This window comes from Carcharodon carcharias, chromosome 19 (assembly GCF_017639515.1).
Source record: "Carcharodon carcharias isolate sCarCar2 chromosome 19, sCarCar2.pri, whole genome shotgun sequence".
Taxonomy (NCBI): Eukaryota; Metazoa; Chordata; class Chondrichthyes; order Lamniformes; family Lamnidae; genus Carcharodon; species Carcharodon carcharias.
Genome location: NC_054485.1, coordinates 92,254,339 through 92,271,255, shown reverse-complemented (window position 1 = coordinate 92,271,255; position 16,917 = coordinate 92,254,339). Strand labels below are relative to the sequence as shown.

General features: G+C 47.6%; 1 protein-coding gene across 1 annotated transcript; it reads right to left on the bottom strand.

The window, feature by feature from the left end:
* Window positions 1-828: 828 nt before the first annotated feature.
* Window positions 829-14,161, bottom strand: rps5 (ribosomal protein S5). The gene is made up of 6 exons (XM_041213456.1): window positions 14,031-14,161; window positions 9,693-9,798; window positions 6,340-6,549; window positions 3,737-3,865; window positions 2,506-2,604; window positions 829-946 (listed from the first exon to the last, which is right to left on the bottom strand). The coding sequence occupies exons 2-6, from the start codon at window positions 9,795-9,797 to the stop codon at window positions 878-880; spliced, it is 612 nt and encodes a 203-aa protein (XP_041069390.1). The 5' UTR covers window position 9,798; window positions 14,031-14,161; the 3' UTR covers window positions 829-877.
* Window positions 14,162-16,917: the final 2,756 nt, after the last annotated feature.

The window sequence follows — 16,917 nt, the reverse complement described above, 5'->3', positions numbered from 1 at the left end:
TGGAAATAGACAGATTTTTAATCAATAAGGGAATCAAGGGTTATGGGGGAAAAGGCAGAACAGTGGAGGTGAGGATTATCGAGATCAGCCATGATCTCGTTGAGTGGCAGAGCAGACTCAATGGGCCGAATGGCCTACTTCTGCTCCTACATCTTGTGTCTTTCTTGGTTCTCTGCGAGAACAATTCATCTCATCCTACTCCCCTGGTACTTTCTCTGCAGGTCTGCAAATCTTCTCTTCAGGTAACTATCCAATTTCGAAAGCCTCGATTGAATCTGCCTCCACCACACACTCAGGCAGTGCATTCCAAGATCCTAACCACCCGCTGCATAAAAATGCTTTCCCTCATTTTGCCATTGTTCCTTTTGCCAATGCATTGTAGGAAACACAGCAGCCAATTTGTACACCATAACTCCCCAACATTAGCAATAATGATCAGATAATGTGTTTTTAATGATGTGACTGGCAGGATAAATATTGGCTAGGACACCAGGGATAACTCCCCTGCTCTTCTCTGAAATATACTGCCACGGGATCTCTCACATCCACCTGAGGGGCAGACAAGGCCTCTGTTTAATATCTTAAAACATGGCGCCTCTAATGATGCTGCCCTCCCCCAGCACTGCAGTGGAATATAAGCCTAGATTTTTGAGCTCAAGTCCTGGAATGGGCCTTGAACTTGGAACCTTGCAATTCAGGAGTGAGAATAGTACCAACTGAGCCACAACTGGCACATTCTAGTTAACAGTGCACTGCCAAAGCACAGACCATCCACCCCCCCACAGTGTTCTGAACTGTTGTCTTATGAAGGGTGTAAGAGACAAGGTATCTTTTCAACACTTTTATTAGAGAATTCAGATGCCCAGACGTTACAAAACTAACGGTTAGACTTGGCCACACGCTCCAGCTCATCCTTCTTCTTGATGGCATAAGAGTTGGAGGAACCCTGCGAATGACAAAAGTGAATCATTAATAACCAGGGCACTGCCTAGACTGCTTGGGAACACCCGCTGTAGCCATTTTTTTTTTTGCAGTTACAAATTCCACCCCATCCACTCACCCAACCTTGTCAAGGAAAAGGCTAACAATGACTACTTTCAGAGAACTTGTATGTACAAAAAAAAGAGGGAGGGAGGACTGAATAAAAAGACAAGGTCCAGATGCCAAGTCCTCAGGAAAAGATGAAGGCAGCTGTCATGGGTCACATTTGTTCGCACACAATCAGATGGCAGTTCAGGCTGTGTACCTGACTGTAAGAGAAAGGACCTTTCAATTTGCTGCTTTTAACTCTTATGCAAGCTCGCCACAAGCAGCAAGAAATAGGCTCAGGGTCAAATCGGAGAAGTACTCATTGTAGGAGTAATTTCAGGGCAGGCAAATCCAGAGTGACTCAGTGAGAACCAGGACTGCTTCCCATTTACACAATCAACTGGTTCAGAAACTCATGTGTGAATGCAAGCGGGAGGGGCAGTCAAACATGAGAAAGCAGCTCAGTAATTGCATCGCAAGTCAGATAAGTATCAAAACACGCAAGCATTCACGCTATTTTTTTTAATAAATGGTGTTTGGCAAGGGAGGAATGTTGGCCAGAACACTCGATAGACCTAGATGTGCCTTTCAAGAAATGGGATCTTAAACCACAATCTACACAGGCGTTCCTTACAATGGCACCTGCTGTAAGCAGCGCTCCCGAATAGTGTTCGGGGCAGGTAGGCTGGGTGACAGTCAGCCTAGTCTGAGATCAATGCCCGACCCTCAGATTGAGGCGAGGAGGAATACCACCTAAGGCAAGGCAGGAGGTTGTTGTAAAATAAAAGAATTCAGCCTATATATCCCAGAAGGCCTTCAGAAGGGCTGAGGGGAAGTTCAGACATAAGCCAGTTTATTACCCGCTGCATTCTAAAATGCAGAGTCCACCTCAGCAATTCAATCAACAGGTGGCACAAAGAGAAGGCTGTCCAACCCATCGCGCCGACGTCAGTTCTTGGGAAAGAACGAGCCCAATTCGTGCCGCTCCCCACTCTCTCGCCGTGAAATATCATTCTTTTTCCAAGTCCAGTTCCCTTTTAAAAGTTAGCATTTAATCAATTTCCGCTGCCCTTTCAGACACAAAACTTCCTGGTTTAAAAAAAAACACTCATCACCTCTCTAAGTCTTTTTGCCAATTATGGGGAAAATGGCCTTCCACGTGACATGAAGAGTGGTCCATGATTTGCAATTTTCATAATCAGCAAACACAAAAGAAAGTTTCGAACAAACTCAGAATGACACAGCAAGTCCTTTGAGAGGCAGCAAAGAAGTCAGTGATTTAGATAGGACCCTTCACAGGGCCAATAAACCACCTCATTCTGGCAGGGACACTCCCTTGTTTACAGTAGTTTTTTTCTTCTCTCCCTTGCACTGCAGAAGGTGACCCAGCCCGAGCCTCAAGCACTGCCAATAACAGGGACATTTTCTGTTTTTTTTTTTAAAAACACACAGTTCTTCTCTGCCACAGCGGCTTACCTTAGCAGCATTGATGAGCTCATCAGCCAGACACTCTGCGATGGTTTTAATATTCCTAAATGCAGCCTCCCTGGCCCCAGTACATAGCAACCAGATAGCCTGTGACAAGAGAAAAAAAAATCAGCGACTTCAAATAGGCGACAGAAAGCACTTGTGAGCACCTCTGCCCATTTCAGGGGTGCAAACCCCCACAAACGACTAGCTCCTACTTCAATCCAGGAGCCAATATCTATAGTGCTGTGTTACAAATGGAGAGGTTTGCATTTATGTTACATCTTTCACATTCCCAGGGCGCCCCAGAAAAGGAGAATGACTTGTATTTGTTATAGCCCCTTTCATAACCTCCAGACGGCCCCAAAAGCACTTTGTGCCCAATTTTCACACAACAAGCTCCCATAATAACAAGCCCAATGACTGGTTAATCAGTTAGTTCGGTGGTCAGCCAAGACAGAGAACTGTCATGATGTTCCTTCAACAGTGCCACGGGATCTTTCATCTCCAACTCAAACAAGCAACTGGAGGCTTCAGTCTAACAGGCCCAATCCAAAAGACGGCACCTCTAACAATGCAGCATTCCCTCAGTGCGATACTGAAGCTTCGGGACTGCTTGGTCAAATCCTATGCCAAACAACTTTCAAAACATGAGACGGGCCAATAATTGATGTCCAAGGGTATTAAGGGTTACAGAAACAAGGTGGATAAATGCAGTTTAAAATACCAAATCAACCATGATCTAACTGAACGCTAGAATAGATTCAAAGTGCTGAATGCCCTCAGCACTTGGTGCCTAGTGATTAATGGACACATATGGCTCTGCAGCAGGCAGCAGTTGCGTGTGGAAAATGCGAGTGGGCCTGGGGATTAACAGCAAGAGATGTTAAATATCTAATTCGCTGCACACGTCTTACTAATTGGTTGAATTTACATAAAAGAGCTCCCTGTATGGACAGTGAAAGCACTTCCCCAAACCTGGCAGCTGTTGGTAGTGTGGAGAGCAGCCAGAGGGAACAACAAGCGTATTTCTCAAGGCCCAATCTGTCAATGGTTCCGGAAGCCATCCAGTATTTGACCCAGACGTGATTTTCTCTGCACCAAACTGAATGCGCGCTGCAGAAAGCTGCAAAATCCTGCTCAACTGCACAGCCCAAATTCATTTGCATACAAAAATCCAAGCACGACTCGGACAAAGCATCTCCCTTATGAAAACCAGTACCCCCCCAAGCGCCTATACCTGGTTAACACGCCGCAGCGGGGACACATCGACAGCCTGCCTCCTGACAGTGCCAGCGCGGCCAATACGGGTGGAGTCTTCACGAGGGCCGCTGTTGATGATGGCATTCACCAGTACCTGTAGTGGGTTCTGAACAGCACAAGGACACAGTTAACACACGGAGCTCATAGCATCCATCGCAGATCACAGTAACACCCCAGCTGTAAGCCGACTACTCATCGTAGTTCAGAACTGGCCAAGCTTCCTCACGCCGTGGCAACAGAGCAAGTTGGATTTGCGGTTACGATGCTAAAAACAGAGCCCCAGAATTCAAGCCCCACCACAGCAAGCAGCAATCCATTTCTCAGGATCCCTAGGAACAGGCAACAGGTGTGAACTTCTCAGTGCTGCTCATAGCCTAAGAACAACAGGCCCATTCTGTTCATTTACCCAAACTCCAAGCCCAGTCTTGCATCATTTTGGTCTCGGGAAGAAAGAGAAGGCCGAGAAGTCTTTAACATTATCAAGGGCTTGAACAGGGTAGGTATTGAAAAGATGTTTCTCACTTTGAGCGGCAGCGAGCAAGGCTGGTGTATGTAGTTGGTGTCCGTGAATACTAACTAGTCACCAATAAATCCAATCAGGAATGCAGGAGAAGCCGCTTTACCCAGAGAGTGGAACTGGCTACCAGAGCGGTTGAGGTGAACAGCACAGATACATTTCAGGGGAAGCTGGATAAATACATGAGGGAGACTACACTGATGGGGCTATTTGTGCACAGCCAGCTCCCACAAACAGCAGTGAGGTAAGGACCAGAAAATGATTTGACTGTTGTTTGCCTGGGGGGGGCGGGGGGGAAATATTGCCCAGGACACAGTAGAACGTCCCTGCACTCTGTCAAAATAATACCAAGGAATCTTTTACATCAGCCTGAAGGGGAAAGACAAGGCCTCAGTCTAATATTTCACCTGAAAGGCAGCACCTCCGATAGTACAGCACTCCCTCAAGTACTGCACCGAAGCATCAGCCTTGATACTGTGCTCAGCGGAACTCTAGTCCACAACTGCCTCAACCACAGATGAGAGTGCTGCCAACAGGCACAAGCCTGTTGAGCCAAATGGTCTCTTTCTGTTCTGTAAATCTTACAGGTGAAGTTGGTGGCCATCTACTGGCCATTCTGTATAAGCAGGCAGAGAACATATGGCTGTGACTGACTAAAAAGCAGCAAGATTAAGGCAGAATAAAAACAGAAAATTCTGGAAATGCTCAGCGGGTCAGGCAGCGCACATGGAGAGAGAAACAGAGTTAACATTTCTTCAGAACAGAGAAAGGTTAGTGCTCTAGTAGGGGTTTGAGCAAGGGTTGGGTAGGACAAGGAGTAAAAGGCAGATCTGAGATAGGGCAAAAGTCAGGAGATTAAAAACAGAAAACGCTGGGAAAAACTCAGCAGGTCCAGCAGCATCTGTGGACAGAGAAACAAAGTTAATGTTCTGAGCCTGTATGACTCTTCTTCAGAGCCCTTCTTTACGTTATAAATGTCAGGAGAAATTGAATGACAGAAGAGTTAGTCTTCCAGAGCTGAAGAGAATGGTGATGCGGCAAGAAAATAAATAAAAGTTATGCCTGGAGCAGGTGCGCTGCTGAATGAAAGAAAAACCAAAAGACATAAAGGAAACAAAATGGGGGCAGAGATTACAGACTGAAATTGTTGAATTCAGTGCTAAGACTTGGAGGTTATAAAGTGTCCAACTGAAAGATGAGGGGCTATTCCTCAGGGTTATGTTGAGCTTCACTGAAACAGTGCAGCAGACTGAGGACAGAGATGCCAGCGTGAGAACAAGTGACAAAATAAAAATGACAGGTGGTCACCGAGAGCTCAGGGTCATGCTTGTGGGCTGAACAGAGGGGTGTTCCATAAAGCAGTCACCCAATCTACATTTGGTCTCACCAATGTACTGGGGGCAGCAAATACAATAAATCAGACTGAAAGAACAGAAAGTGAATAGCTGCTTCACCTAGGAGGAGTGTTTGCGGCCTTGGACGGTGAGGAGAGAGGTGGTAAAGGGGCAAGTGTTACACCTCCTGCAATTACATGGACAGATGCTGTGGGAAGGGGACAGGGTGCTGGCAGTGGACCAGGCATCACAGAGGGAATGCTGAAAGGGGAGGGGGAAGATGTGTTTTGTGGTGGCATCATGCTGGAAGTGGCGGAAAATGACTGCCGAACACGGGCTGGTGGGTGGAAGGTGAGGACGAGGGGGATCTATCATTGTTCTAGGAGGGATGGGAAGAGGTGGAAGCAGAAATGTTGGAAATGTGGCAGACACTTGTGCTGACCAGTTGTCTGGCAACTATCACAGCTGGGGCAGTGAAGGCTCAGTTTGACTCGCTGAGCCGCCGGCTATATCGAGATACCTGGCCCACTGTGAGCAGGATAAGAAAATTCACCAGCACTTTAAATGATACCCATGCGCACTCGAGAATAAAGGAAAAATCAGCCACCTCACTGGTCTAACTCCAAAAACATCAAGTCGGTTTTGCACCTTATCTTTCTCTTGGAAGACAAGGAGGATGGAATTCTATCCTACCCAACCCCTTTCCTTACCAGCCCCTCCACCGCTCACCTCGCCAGTCAGTAGGTGGATGATCTCGAAGGCGTGCTTCACAATCCGCACGGTCATCAGCTTCTTGCCATTGTTCCGGCCGTGCATCATCATGGAGTTGGTCAGACGCTCCACAATGGGACACTGGGCCTTACGGAAACGTTTCGCAGCATAGCGCCCAGAGCTGTGCGGGAGGTACTTGGCATATTTCTCCTTGACAGCAATGTAATCCTGGAGGGTGGGGGGTGGACAAAGAAAGAGAAAGTTCAACAAGGTACCACACTTAACTGGAGGCAACTTGACAAATGAGTCGGAGGGGAGATGAGGAGAAATACTACATGTCGAGTTATCATGTGGAACTCACCACCCAATAAGGCGATGGAAGCAGATTCGACAGGAATTACCAGCAATCTGTGCCCTCACATTCCACCAATGGGAATAGTTTTTCCTTATCTACTCTGTCCAGATCCCTCATGGTTTTGAATACCTCGATCAAATCTCAGCCTTCACTTCTCCAAGGGAAACAGCTGCAACTTTTTCAATCTACCTGCTCGACTCAAGTTCCTCATCCCTAGGACCATTCTCTTGAATATTTTCTGCACCCTCTCTTAAAGCCTTGGTGTTTTCGTGCCTTCACATCTTTCCTAAAGTGCGGTGGCCAGAACTGGACGCAGTACTCCAGTTAAGGCCAAACTAGTGTTTTATAAGGTTTAACATAACATCTTTGCTTCTGTACTCCAAGCCCCCAGGATAACATATGCTGTATTAACCACTCTCTCCACCCAACTTCAATGATTTGTCCCTCTGCTCCCATACTCACTTTAGAATTGTACCTTTTACTGCCTCTCCCTGTTCTTCCAAACAAAATCAATCACTTCACATTTCTCTGCATTGCCACTTGCCCATCCTGTCAATGTCTTTTTAAAGTGCTATACCATCCTCCTTACAGTTCACAATGCTCCCAAGTTTCATACCATCATGCAAACTTTGAAATTGTGCCCCGTACACCAAGGTCAAGGCCATTAATATATATCAGGAAGAGCAAGGCTCCGAAGCACTGACCCCTGGGGAACTTCACTACAGACCTTCCTCCAATCCAAAAAATATTGATTAACCACTACCCTGTTCCCTGTCACTTAGCTAATTTTGTATCCTCGTTGCTACTGTCCCTTTCATTTCAAGAGCTATAACTTTGTTCATAAGTCTGTTGTGTGGCACTGTATCAAACACCTTTTGGACATCCACACACCACATCAACAGCACTGCTATCAACAACCCTCGCTGTTAGTTCAAAAAACTCCGGCAAATTAGTTAAACACGATTTTCCCTTAACAAAAAGGCCCTCGTTAATTAACCCACATTTTAAAAATTATTTATTCCGTCATGGGATCTGGGTATCTTTGGCTAGGCCAGCATTTATTGCCCATCCCTAACTGCCCTTGAGAACATGGTAGTGAGCCCCCTTCAACCGCTGCAGTCCATGTGGTATAGGTGCACCCAGAGTACTGTTAGGGAGGGACTTTGACCCAGCTATAGTGAAGGATGGTGTGTGGCTTGATGGGGAACTTGCAAATGGTGGCGGTCCCATGCATTTTCTGCACTTGCCCTTCTGGTTGGTAGGGGTCATGGGTTTGGAAGGTGCTGTCAAAAGAGCCTTGGTGAGTTGCAGCACTGCATTTTGTAGATGGTAAAAACTGCTGCCACTGAATGAGGGATGAGGTGCCAATCAAGTGGGCTGCTTTGTCCTAGATGGTGTCACACTTTGAGTGCTGTTCGAGCTGCACTCATCCAGGGAAGTACGAGCTGCACTCATCCAGGGAAGTAGACAGTATTCCATCATAATCCCGACTTGTGTCTTGTAGATGGTAGACAGGCTTTGAGGAATCAGGAGGCAAGTTACTCTCCACAGAATTCCCAGCCTCTGACCTGCTCTTGTCGCCACAGTATTGAAATGGCCGATCCAGTCATTTTCTGGTCAATGGTAAGCCCAGGTTGTCCAAGTAACTATCAATTTTGTCCCGAATTATTGTTTCTAGAAGCTTCCTATCAAAGTTAAACCGACTGGCCTGTAGTTGCTGTGCTTATCATTTGGAAAGGAAAGTGAGCACTGATAAACTAAAAAGCAGATCACTGTAAAAGCCCAGCTCGCTCACTAATTATCTGATGTGGTCAACCCGTGACTTCTGTCGCATGTCACCTGGCAGAGCTGGAAGTTCCAGTGCCTCAAGGGGTGCATTTTGCATTTTCTAGCAAGTGGCCTGATGACTGGGCTTCCAGGAGAAGCCACTAGGGGTCAGCATTCACCATTCCTGGGATCTCAATGGGCAACAGGCACGCTAATCCCACATACAGCCAGATACCAAGACATGAAACAATCTAACATTCAAAGGGCTGTTATTACACAGGCAAACACAACACGTTATGTTGTACACAACAAAGACTCACAAGCAGCAAGAAAGCAGTGAATCTATTGCTGGTGACTTTGGTTGAGGGAGGTTGAGTTGGTCACAACACTGGGAGAAACCCCTTGCCCACCTTCAACTAATGCCTGGCAGTACTCAGTGCAGCGAGAAATTATCACTCGACTGAGGTGCTGGCACACGTGGAACCTGCAGCTGTAGTATCTAGTTGGTGGCTCAGATATTTCTGAAGCCCAACTCTGCTGCTGCTGCTAATGTGGTGAGGCAGCAACTCCAAATGTGAGTCTTCCCCGACATTAACCCAGCCCCAAATCCCCAGGGACAAGGTCATTTAAACAACAGGAGTGGCCAGCCACAGCTCAGTCGGGAGCACACTCTCCTCTGAATCAGGAGGTTGCAGGTTCGATTCCCACCGTAGAGCCTTCAGCACAACAATCTCGGCCGACACTGTCAGTGCAGTGCTGAGCCGAGGGGGTGCCATCTTTCAGGTGTGACGCTAAACTGAGGCTCCATCCACGCTCTCAGGGTGACGTAAGGGGTCCAACAGCAGTGTTTTGAGGAAGAGCAGGAGAGTTACGCCAGCGCCCGGGCCAATATTTATTTCCCGACTAATATCATTCTCACAATGCCACTTTCAGGAGTTTGCTCTGCTCAAATTGCCTGCCACGATTCCTACATTACAACAATTCAAGGCACAAGTCTTCCTTCCAGGTTTGATCTATAGAGCGCCATGGACATCCTGCAGTGAAATGGTTGGGCCGACCATTTTAACTAAAGCGGTGCCCTCAATTCTTGTTATTAAGAAACCAGTTCCAGGCTCTCCCTTCCTTCCCTGTACCTTCAGTATGGCCGTTCTGCACAATCCTACTTCTTCGACCAAGGGGGAAACAGGCAAAGGCAGAGCACCTACCCACCCCGATCAGCACACAGGAGAACAGGAACAGCCTCACGCACCTGCAGCGAAATGTCATTGATCTGAACATCGTCCGTGCTCCATTTGCCAAAGAGTTTGATCTCAGGGGTCTCTGCGACTGCGGGCACACCCTCCCACTCAGTCATTCTGCAAAAAGAGAGAGAAAAGACATCAACCTACTTCCAACTTAAAACCAAGAACCGCCAAAAACTCCAAACCCTAACACAGGCACAGAAAACCCTCCAGTGCACTGCATTTGCAAAACTGTGCGCAGCTTTGGTCTCCACATTTAAGAAAAGGACAGACTTGCATTGGAGGCGGTGCAACAAAGCTTCATTAAGTTGGTCCCTGGGATTAGGCGGTTGTCCTATGACGAGGGGCTGAATAAATTGGATTTATATTCTCTGGGGTTTAGAAGGATGAGAGGCGATCTCTTTGAAACCTACAAAACTCTGAAGGGGCTTGATAGGGTGGACGCAGAATGCTTTCACTAGTCGGGGAATCTAGAACACGGGCAGTCTCAGAATAAGGGACCGATCATTTACGACTGAGATGAGGAGAAATTACTTCACTCAAAGGGTTGCGAATCTTTGGAATTCTCTGCCACATAGGGTTGTGCATGCTCCATTGTTGAATTTATTTAAGGCTGGCGGGATAGACAGATTTTCGGTTTCAGAGAATCAAGGGATATGGGGAACAGGTGGAGAAATGGAGTTGAAGCCCAAGATCGTCTACTCCTGCCCCTATTTCTTGTGTTGTAGTCTGCCCCTTTCATATCTGTTCCCCCCAGGATTAGTTTATATAATAGCGATATATCTCTGCACAACCACACTCCCAGGATTAAATTATATAACAGCGATATATCTCTGCACAATCACACTCCCAGCATTGTTACCTTATTTCCATAAAGTTGTGTGAATTTGCGGAGTAGGTTCAGAGAGAACTCCTGAGTCCAAACTCCTCCAGCAACCCAATACTCTCTGCCTGATCCCAACCACCTAAACAGACAAAGGCTTCTATTCATTTCATCCAAAGGACTTGCAGCTAAGATAGTGCAACCCTATCTCAGCCCAGGAGTGGCTCTGATTCCCTCTCTACCCAGAAGTGAGTTCTGACCACACACCATCACACCCCTCCCCCAGCCCCCAGAGCAACTTGCAGCTATATTGCACCATTAACATAATATGACACCATGACTGTGAACAGACCGGTTCGGTCTCAGACAGCACCAGAGAACAGTTTGGAGCAAGGACCAAAACAATGGCTTCAGTCTCCTCAACATTTAATTAATGGGAAATATCTGTTCATCCAGTACTGGATGTTAAGACAAATAATCTGATAATTTAGCAACAGTGGAGGAGTCAAAGAAGGTGGTGGATAGGAAGAACTGGGTCTTGTCAGCATATATTGAGTATAGGAGTTGGGATGTTATGGTGCGGTTGTATAAGACATTGGTGAGGCCAACTTTGGAGTATTGTGTGGAGCTCTGGTCACCTAATTACAAGGATATCAGTAAGATTGAAAGAGTGCAGAGAAGATTTACTAGGATGTTGCTGGGTCTTAAGGAGTTGAGTTACAGGGAAAGATTAAACAGGTTAGGACTTTATTCCTTGGAGCGTAGAAGGATGAGGGGAGATTTGATAGATGTTTACAAAATTATGAGGGGTATAGACAAAGTAAATGCAAGTAGGCTCTTTCCACTTAGATTAGGAGATAAACACGAGAGGACACAGCTTTAGGGTGAAAGGGGAAAGGTTTAAGGGAACATTAGGGGGAACTTCTTCACTCAGAGTGGTGAGCATGTGGAACGAGCTGCCATCTGACGTGGTAAATCGGGCTCACTCTTAAGTTTTAAGAATAAATTGGATAGATACATGGATGGGAGAGGTTTGGAGGGTTATGGACTGGGTGCAGGTCAATGGGATTAGCGGAATAATATTTTGGCACAGACTAGAAGGGCCGAATGGCCTGTTTTCTGTGCTGTAGTGTTCTATGGTTCTATATGTGAAAATTAACACTGTAACAGTGTAAAAGTGGGAAGAGAAGCCAATGCAAGTGACTTTCTGACTACGATTAGATAGATGAGAATGGAACCAAATGAGAGCAATCCCACCCAGCAGGACAACAGTGGAGGGGCACTGAAGGAAGGTAGTGTGATCAACCAAGCTTCAAAGCCTGCAGGAAAGTTGAGAAGGGCAAGGGGCAAGAGTTTATCTTTGTCACAGTCACACAGGAGATCATGGTGGTACTGTGTCAGGGGCGGACATCTGATTACAGGGATTCAAACATGGAGTTCTGGGAACGGATTTGAGAGGGGACAACACGTTTAAGGACCTTAAAGAGGAAAGGAAGTTGGGGATGGGATTGTAGTTTGCACCGAGGATGGAGCCCAGGATTGACTTTTGATGAGGTGTGATGGCAGCAGATTTAAAGGAGAGAGGACAACGCCTAACGCCTGAAAAGAGCGGGAACCACTGAATGTCATGAACAATGAGAATCAACTCCTTGTTTGAGTATTACTACAGGATGCATTCAGGGAAAGCACTACAACCTCTCTGATGCAGGACAAACTGGTTCCTGACCTCCCTCATGCCCTTCTCGACAAGAATCTTTAACAGGAGTTTGAGGAACGGATATGCACTCAGGTTGGGACTCATTGACTGATTTATTTTAATGCATTGGAATAGTTTTTAAACACATTTTAATTAAATTTAGATCTCTGTTATCAGGCAATTTACTTTCTTTTACTGTTATCATTCATTTATACTCGAGCAATCACACAACAATGCAGACTTTTTTTTAATAAATGAGCAATGTACCCAAAATGAATTTCTGCATGGACAATAAAGAGAAAATGGAATTAAATTGTTTACAACACTGGCTAACACAATGGGTGGGGGGAAGGTCAGGAGGGCAAGTTGGGTGATCAGAGCACTTTTAGTGGGAATAGGGTTGAGGTGGGTTTCATGGGCAAGACGAACAGAGTGAGGGCACAAGGGGAGAGAAAAATATAGGTTCAGGACCTGGGCAGGGCAGAGTCCAATAGCCGAGCTGATGTGAGCAACACAGCTAATCAGACGGTCTCAATCTCAAGTGAGAAACGAGTCCCTGAGCTCCTGGCACTTGTTAGAGGTGAAGACGGCAGGGACACTGCAAGGGCTTAAGAAGCTTCGGTTGGGGATGTTGGGGGGGGGGGGGGGGGGGGGGGGGGGGGGGGGGGGTGGAATTATCTTTGCATGGCAGGATGATCCTGGAATAGTGAGGGAGCAGTTTATAAGCAGAGGAAAGCAGGACCCAATGGTCATTTATGTGGGAAAATAGAACTCAGGAGTACAAGTAGATCCATTTGGCCCTTCAAACCTGCTCCGCCATTCAATAAGATCATGACTGATCTGGTTGTGGTCTCAACTCCGCTTTGCCACCTGCCCCCGATATCCCTGGATTCCCCCGTCAATTAAGAAGCTGTCTTGTCTAACTCTACCTTGAATAAATTCAATGATCCATCCTCCACTCCTCTGGGGAAGAGAATTCCACATACGAATGACCCTCAGAGAAAAAAAATTCATCTGTCTCAAAGGGGGGGGGGGAAAAGAGAGAGAAAGAGAGCCTCCTTCTCAAAACTGTACCCCCTGGTTCTAGTCTCTTCCACAAGTGGAACCATTCTCCTGTTCCCAACTCTATAACATCCCCTCAGGATCTTGCATGTTTCAATAAGAGGTGTCTCATTCTTCAAACTCCAAGGGAGACAGGCCAACCCTTCTTAACAAGGGAGGCCCTTCATCCCAGGAATGAGGTGAGTGAACCTTCTCTGAGCTGCTTCTGACGCGATCATGTCCCCTTTTGTTTTTAAGCAGAGACCAAGGATTGCCCCAAAAGTGCTCTGACCAGGGCCCTGTGCAGCTGCACTAAAACTGCCCTTTGTTTATATGCCATTCCCCCTTTGCAATAAAAGGGGGCATTTCATTAACCTTCCCAATCACTTGCTGTGCCTGCAGACCAGCTTCATGTACTAGGACATCCAGACCCCGCTGCCCCACCGAGCTCCCCAATCTCTAAACATTTAGACTGTCTCCTGCTTTTGGTCCAGTCTCTCCCCAACCCAGGGACCACTCGGGACCCTCATTCCCCTTCCCTTCCACCCCTCCACGTTCCCCGGCCTCGGCCCTCACCAGGCACCGAGGCCGCGGCCTAGCTCAAAGGCTTCGGGCACACTTTCCACTCCCAACTCGCTCCAAAATCTCCCTCCCCGGGTGCCCCTCCCTCGCTCCCTCTCCCTCTCTCTCCCGCACCCATCCTCCTCTCCCGGGGTATTCCGCTCCCCGGAGCCGGAGGTGTCCGTCCCTTCCCTATGGAAGAAGCCACCGGCTGGCCTCCCTCACCTGCCACACTCAGGATCCGCCACCGAAAAGACCAGCCCACGGGTTGCACCGCGATCATAAAGCAGGGGCCCCTCTTCGCGGAGCACGCCCGCATCCGGGTCCCCAACCGCGCGACGCCGGGGAACTGGGCATGCGCTATCTTGTAAACGGCTTCATCTCCGCCATCTTTCATGCAGGCACCCCACGCCCAACAACGAGCACGAGAAGGGGCGGGGCAAGCGCTGGCGGAGTGGGGCATGCTCATTGGGTGGCGCCTGTTGCCATCTTTCGTCAAGGCGAGTGGGAAACGGCGCACGCGCTTTGAAGAAATGGGCGCAGCGTCATTTTTCGTCTGGGCAGCTTCAGAAAGGGCCACCTCCTCATTCCAAACCAAAGACTCTCATTTGATTGGCGCCACTCACCACTTAAGGACATCCCAAAGGGCTTTACAACTATAAAAGTACTTTTGAAGCACAGCCACAGTCTTGTAAGATAGGATGAAAGTAGAAAATGCTGGAAATGCTCAGCAGGTCTTGCACCATCTGTGGAGAGAGGCACATGTGGGCTTGATTTTTAGCTCCAAGTGAGATCAGGAAGAGAGGCTGGCAGGGGCAGATTTTGTAGCTGGCCTGTCTGCTGCAGCCCACGCCGGGCCCTTTACTCAGAGGTGACATGGGACGGCAAGGAGGGCTACCCTGCTCCCCTACCCACCACCCCTTGAAAGGCCTGTTAACGTGGGATCTCTCAATGGGCCCACAGGTTCCCAGAGGCGGGGGGGGGGGGGGACAGTTAGCTGCCTATGGGCGGTCTCCCGGCAGCAGTGGCCTTTCTCTGCCTGCCTGACAGCAGTGGCAGCCACATCGCAGGGTGACCAACTGTCCCGTGTTTCGAGGGATTATCCCTTATTTTGACAGTGTCCTGGCCTTAAGGGAGGTCTTTTGTCCCATCTTTCTGTGGAAGGTTGATCCTGGGAGTCTCCAAGTTGACTTGAGTGATATCTGAGTGGGACGGCAAGTGAGTGAGTTGGCAAGCTCAATGTTGTGACTCAACAAGAGTTGTAAGTTTTAGTTGATTTTAAACCCCTCTCTCTATGCTGATATGGCCTCCAGAACCACCCACCTGTCCCAGGGTCGAAGAGTCCCTTAGTTTATCTCATAAGATAGTCGTTTGGTGGTACAGAACTTGAGTATTCCTGAGAAAAGACATTTTACTGAAGCTTTTTGTCTTGCACTCATCAGGACAATCACAAGAATACCAATGTCAGGGGAAGCAACAACACACTGTATGAGCAGAGAGTGCTGATTGGTTGGCAAGTGGACTCTGATTGATGGAGGTATTGCTCCAGTTAATGGTGACTGACAGTTAACTGCCAAGCATTGTTTGAAATTTAAACCAGGCTGCTTGGCTCTGAGGTCAAGAAATGAATCAGCAAATGGCTATCACTTGTTTAGCTGAAAGAGGTGCAATGTGTGTACATGTCCTTTCTGTCTGCAAAGAACAGAGCCCTGTATGTTAATATATGTAGCTTCCAGCACATGCAAAAATTGATGAGTGCAAGGTGATCGATAAAATGTCTTTTATCTGCATTATCCCATAAGGGTTAGTCACCCTGAGCCACCCAATAGTGAGGATTTCCCACTCCCCTTACCCACAATCGTGGCCCGGCTTGGTGCAAAGGACATTTTTAATTTCAAGTTTGACAGGTTAAGAGAGATGGCATCTCCATTTTGAAGGGCGTCCTGCCTCACTTACCTCCCATTGCAACCTGCCGCTGCTTTCAAGCTGGAAGGCTCAGCTTTGAGAGCCTGCCCGCCATTGTTAATCAGACGGCAAGCACGCCCTTTTGACCATTAATTATCATTCTGGAGAAAATCGCATGGAGTGCCCATCCTCCGCACAATGGGGGATTCAGACCCCATTTGAGCCTAATGGAATCCTTCACAGGGAAAATCCTGCTCAGTGTTTCAGGTGGATGACCTTTCCTCAGTCCTGAAAAGTGAACTCTGTTTCTGCCCCCACAGATGTGGCCAGACTGCATCAGATGCCACAGATGCGCTGAGTGTTTCCAGCGATGGCATCTCAGATTTCCAGCATCCGCAGTATTTTGCTTGTGTATTGTTGTGACATTAGAAACGTAGCAAGAAGATCCCAGAAGCAGCAATGTGACAACTGACCAGATCATCTGTTTTTAGTGATGAGGGATAAGTATTGTAAAATACGCCAGGGAGAACTCTGCGGGTCTTTTTCAAAATAAGTACCGAGGGATCTTTCACAGCGCCCTGAGAGGGCAGGCCAGCTGAGTTTAACAACTGCAACTTGTTACACAACACCTTTAACATAATAACATTCCCCAAGGCACTTCACAGGTGTGCATTATGAAGCAAAACCTGACACTGAGCAACATAAAGAGATGGAAAGGCAAATAGTCAAAAGCTGGTCAGAGTTTGAGGAATGTTGAGGGACAACAGGAGTTAGAAAGCTAGAAAAGTTTAGGAAGGGAATTCCAGAGCTAAGAGCCTAGGCAGCTGAAAGCATGACTCTCAATAGTGCAGCAACTTTCTTTTTATTCATTCATGGGATGTGGACGTCGGTGGCTAGGCCAGTATTTATCGCCCATTCCTAATTGCCCTTGAGATGGTGGTGGTGAGCTGCCTTGTTGAACCGCTGCAGTCCATGTGGTGTAGGTACATCCACGATGCTGTTAGGGAGGGAGTTCCAGTATTTTGACCCAGCGACACTGAAGGAACGGCCGATATATTTCCAAGTAAGGATGGCGTGTGGCTTGGAGGGGAGCCAGGAAGTGAGTTACTCATCTCAGGGGCTTTGGGAAGTCAAGAGGTAAGTTAATGGTCCCAGGATTCCTAGCCTCTGACCTGCTCTTGGAGCCACATTATTTGTATGGCTAGGC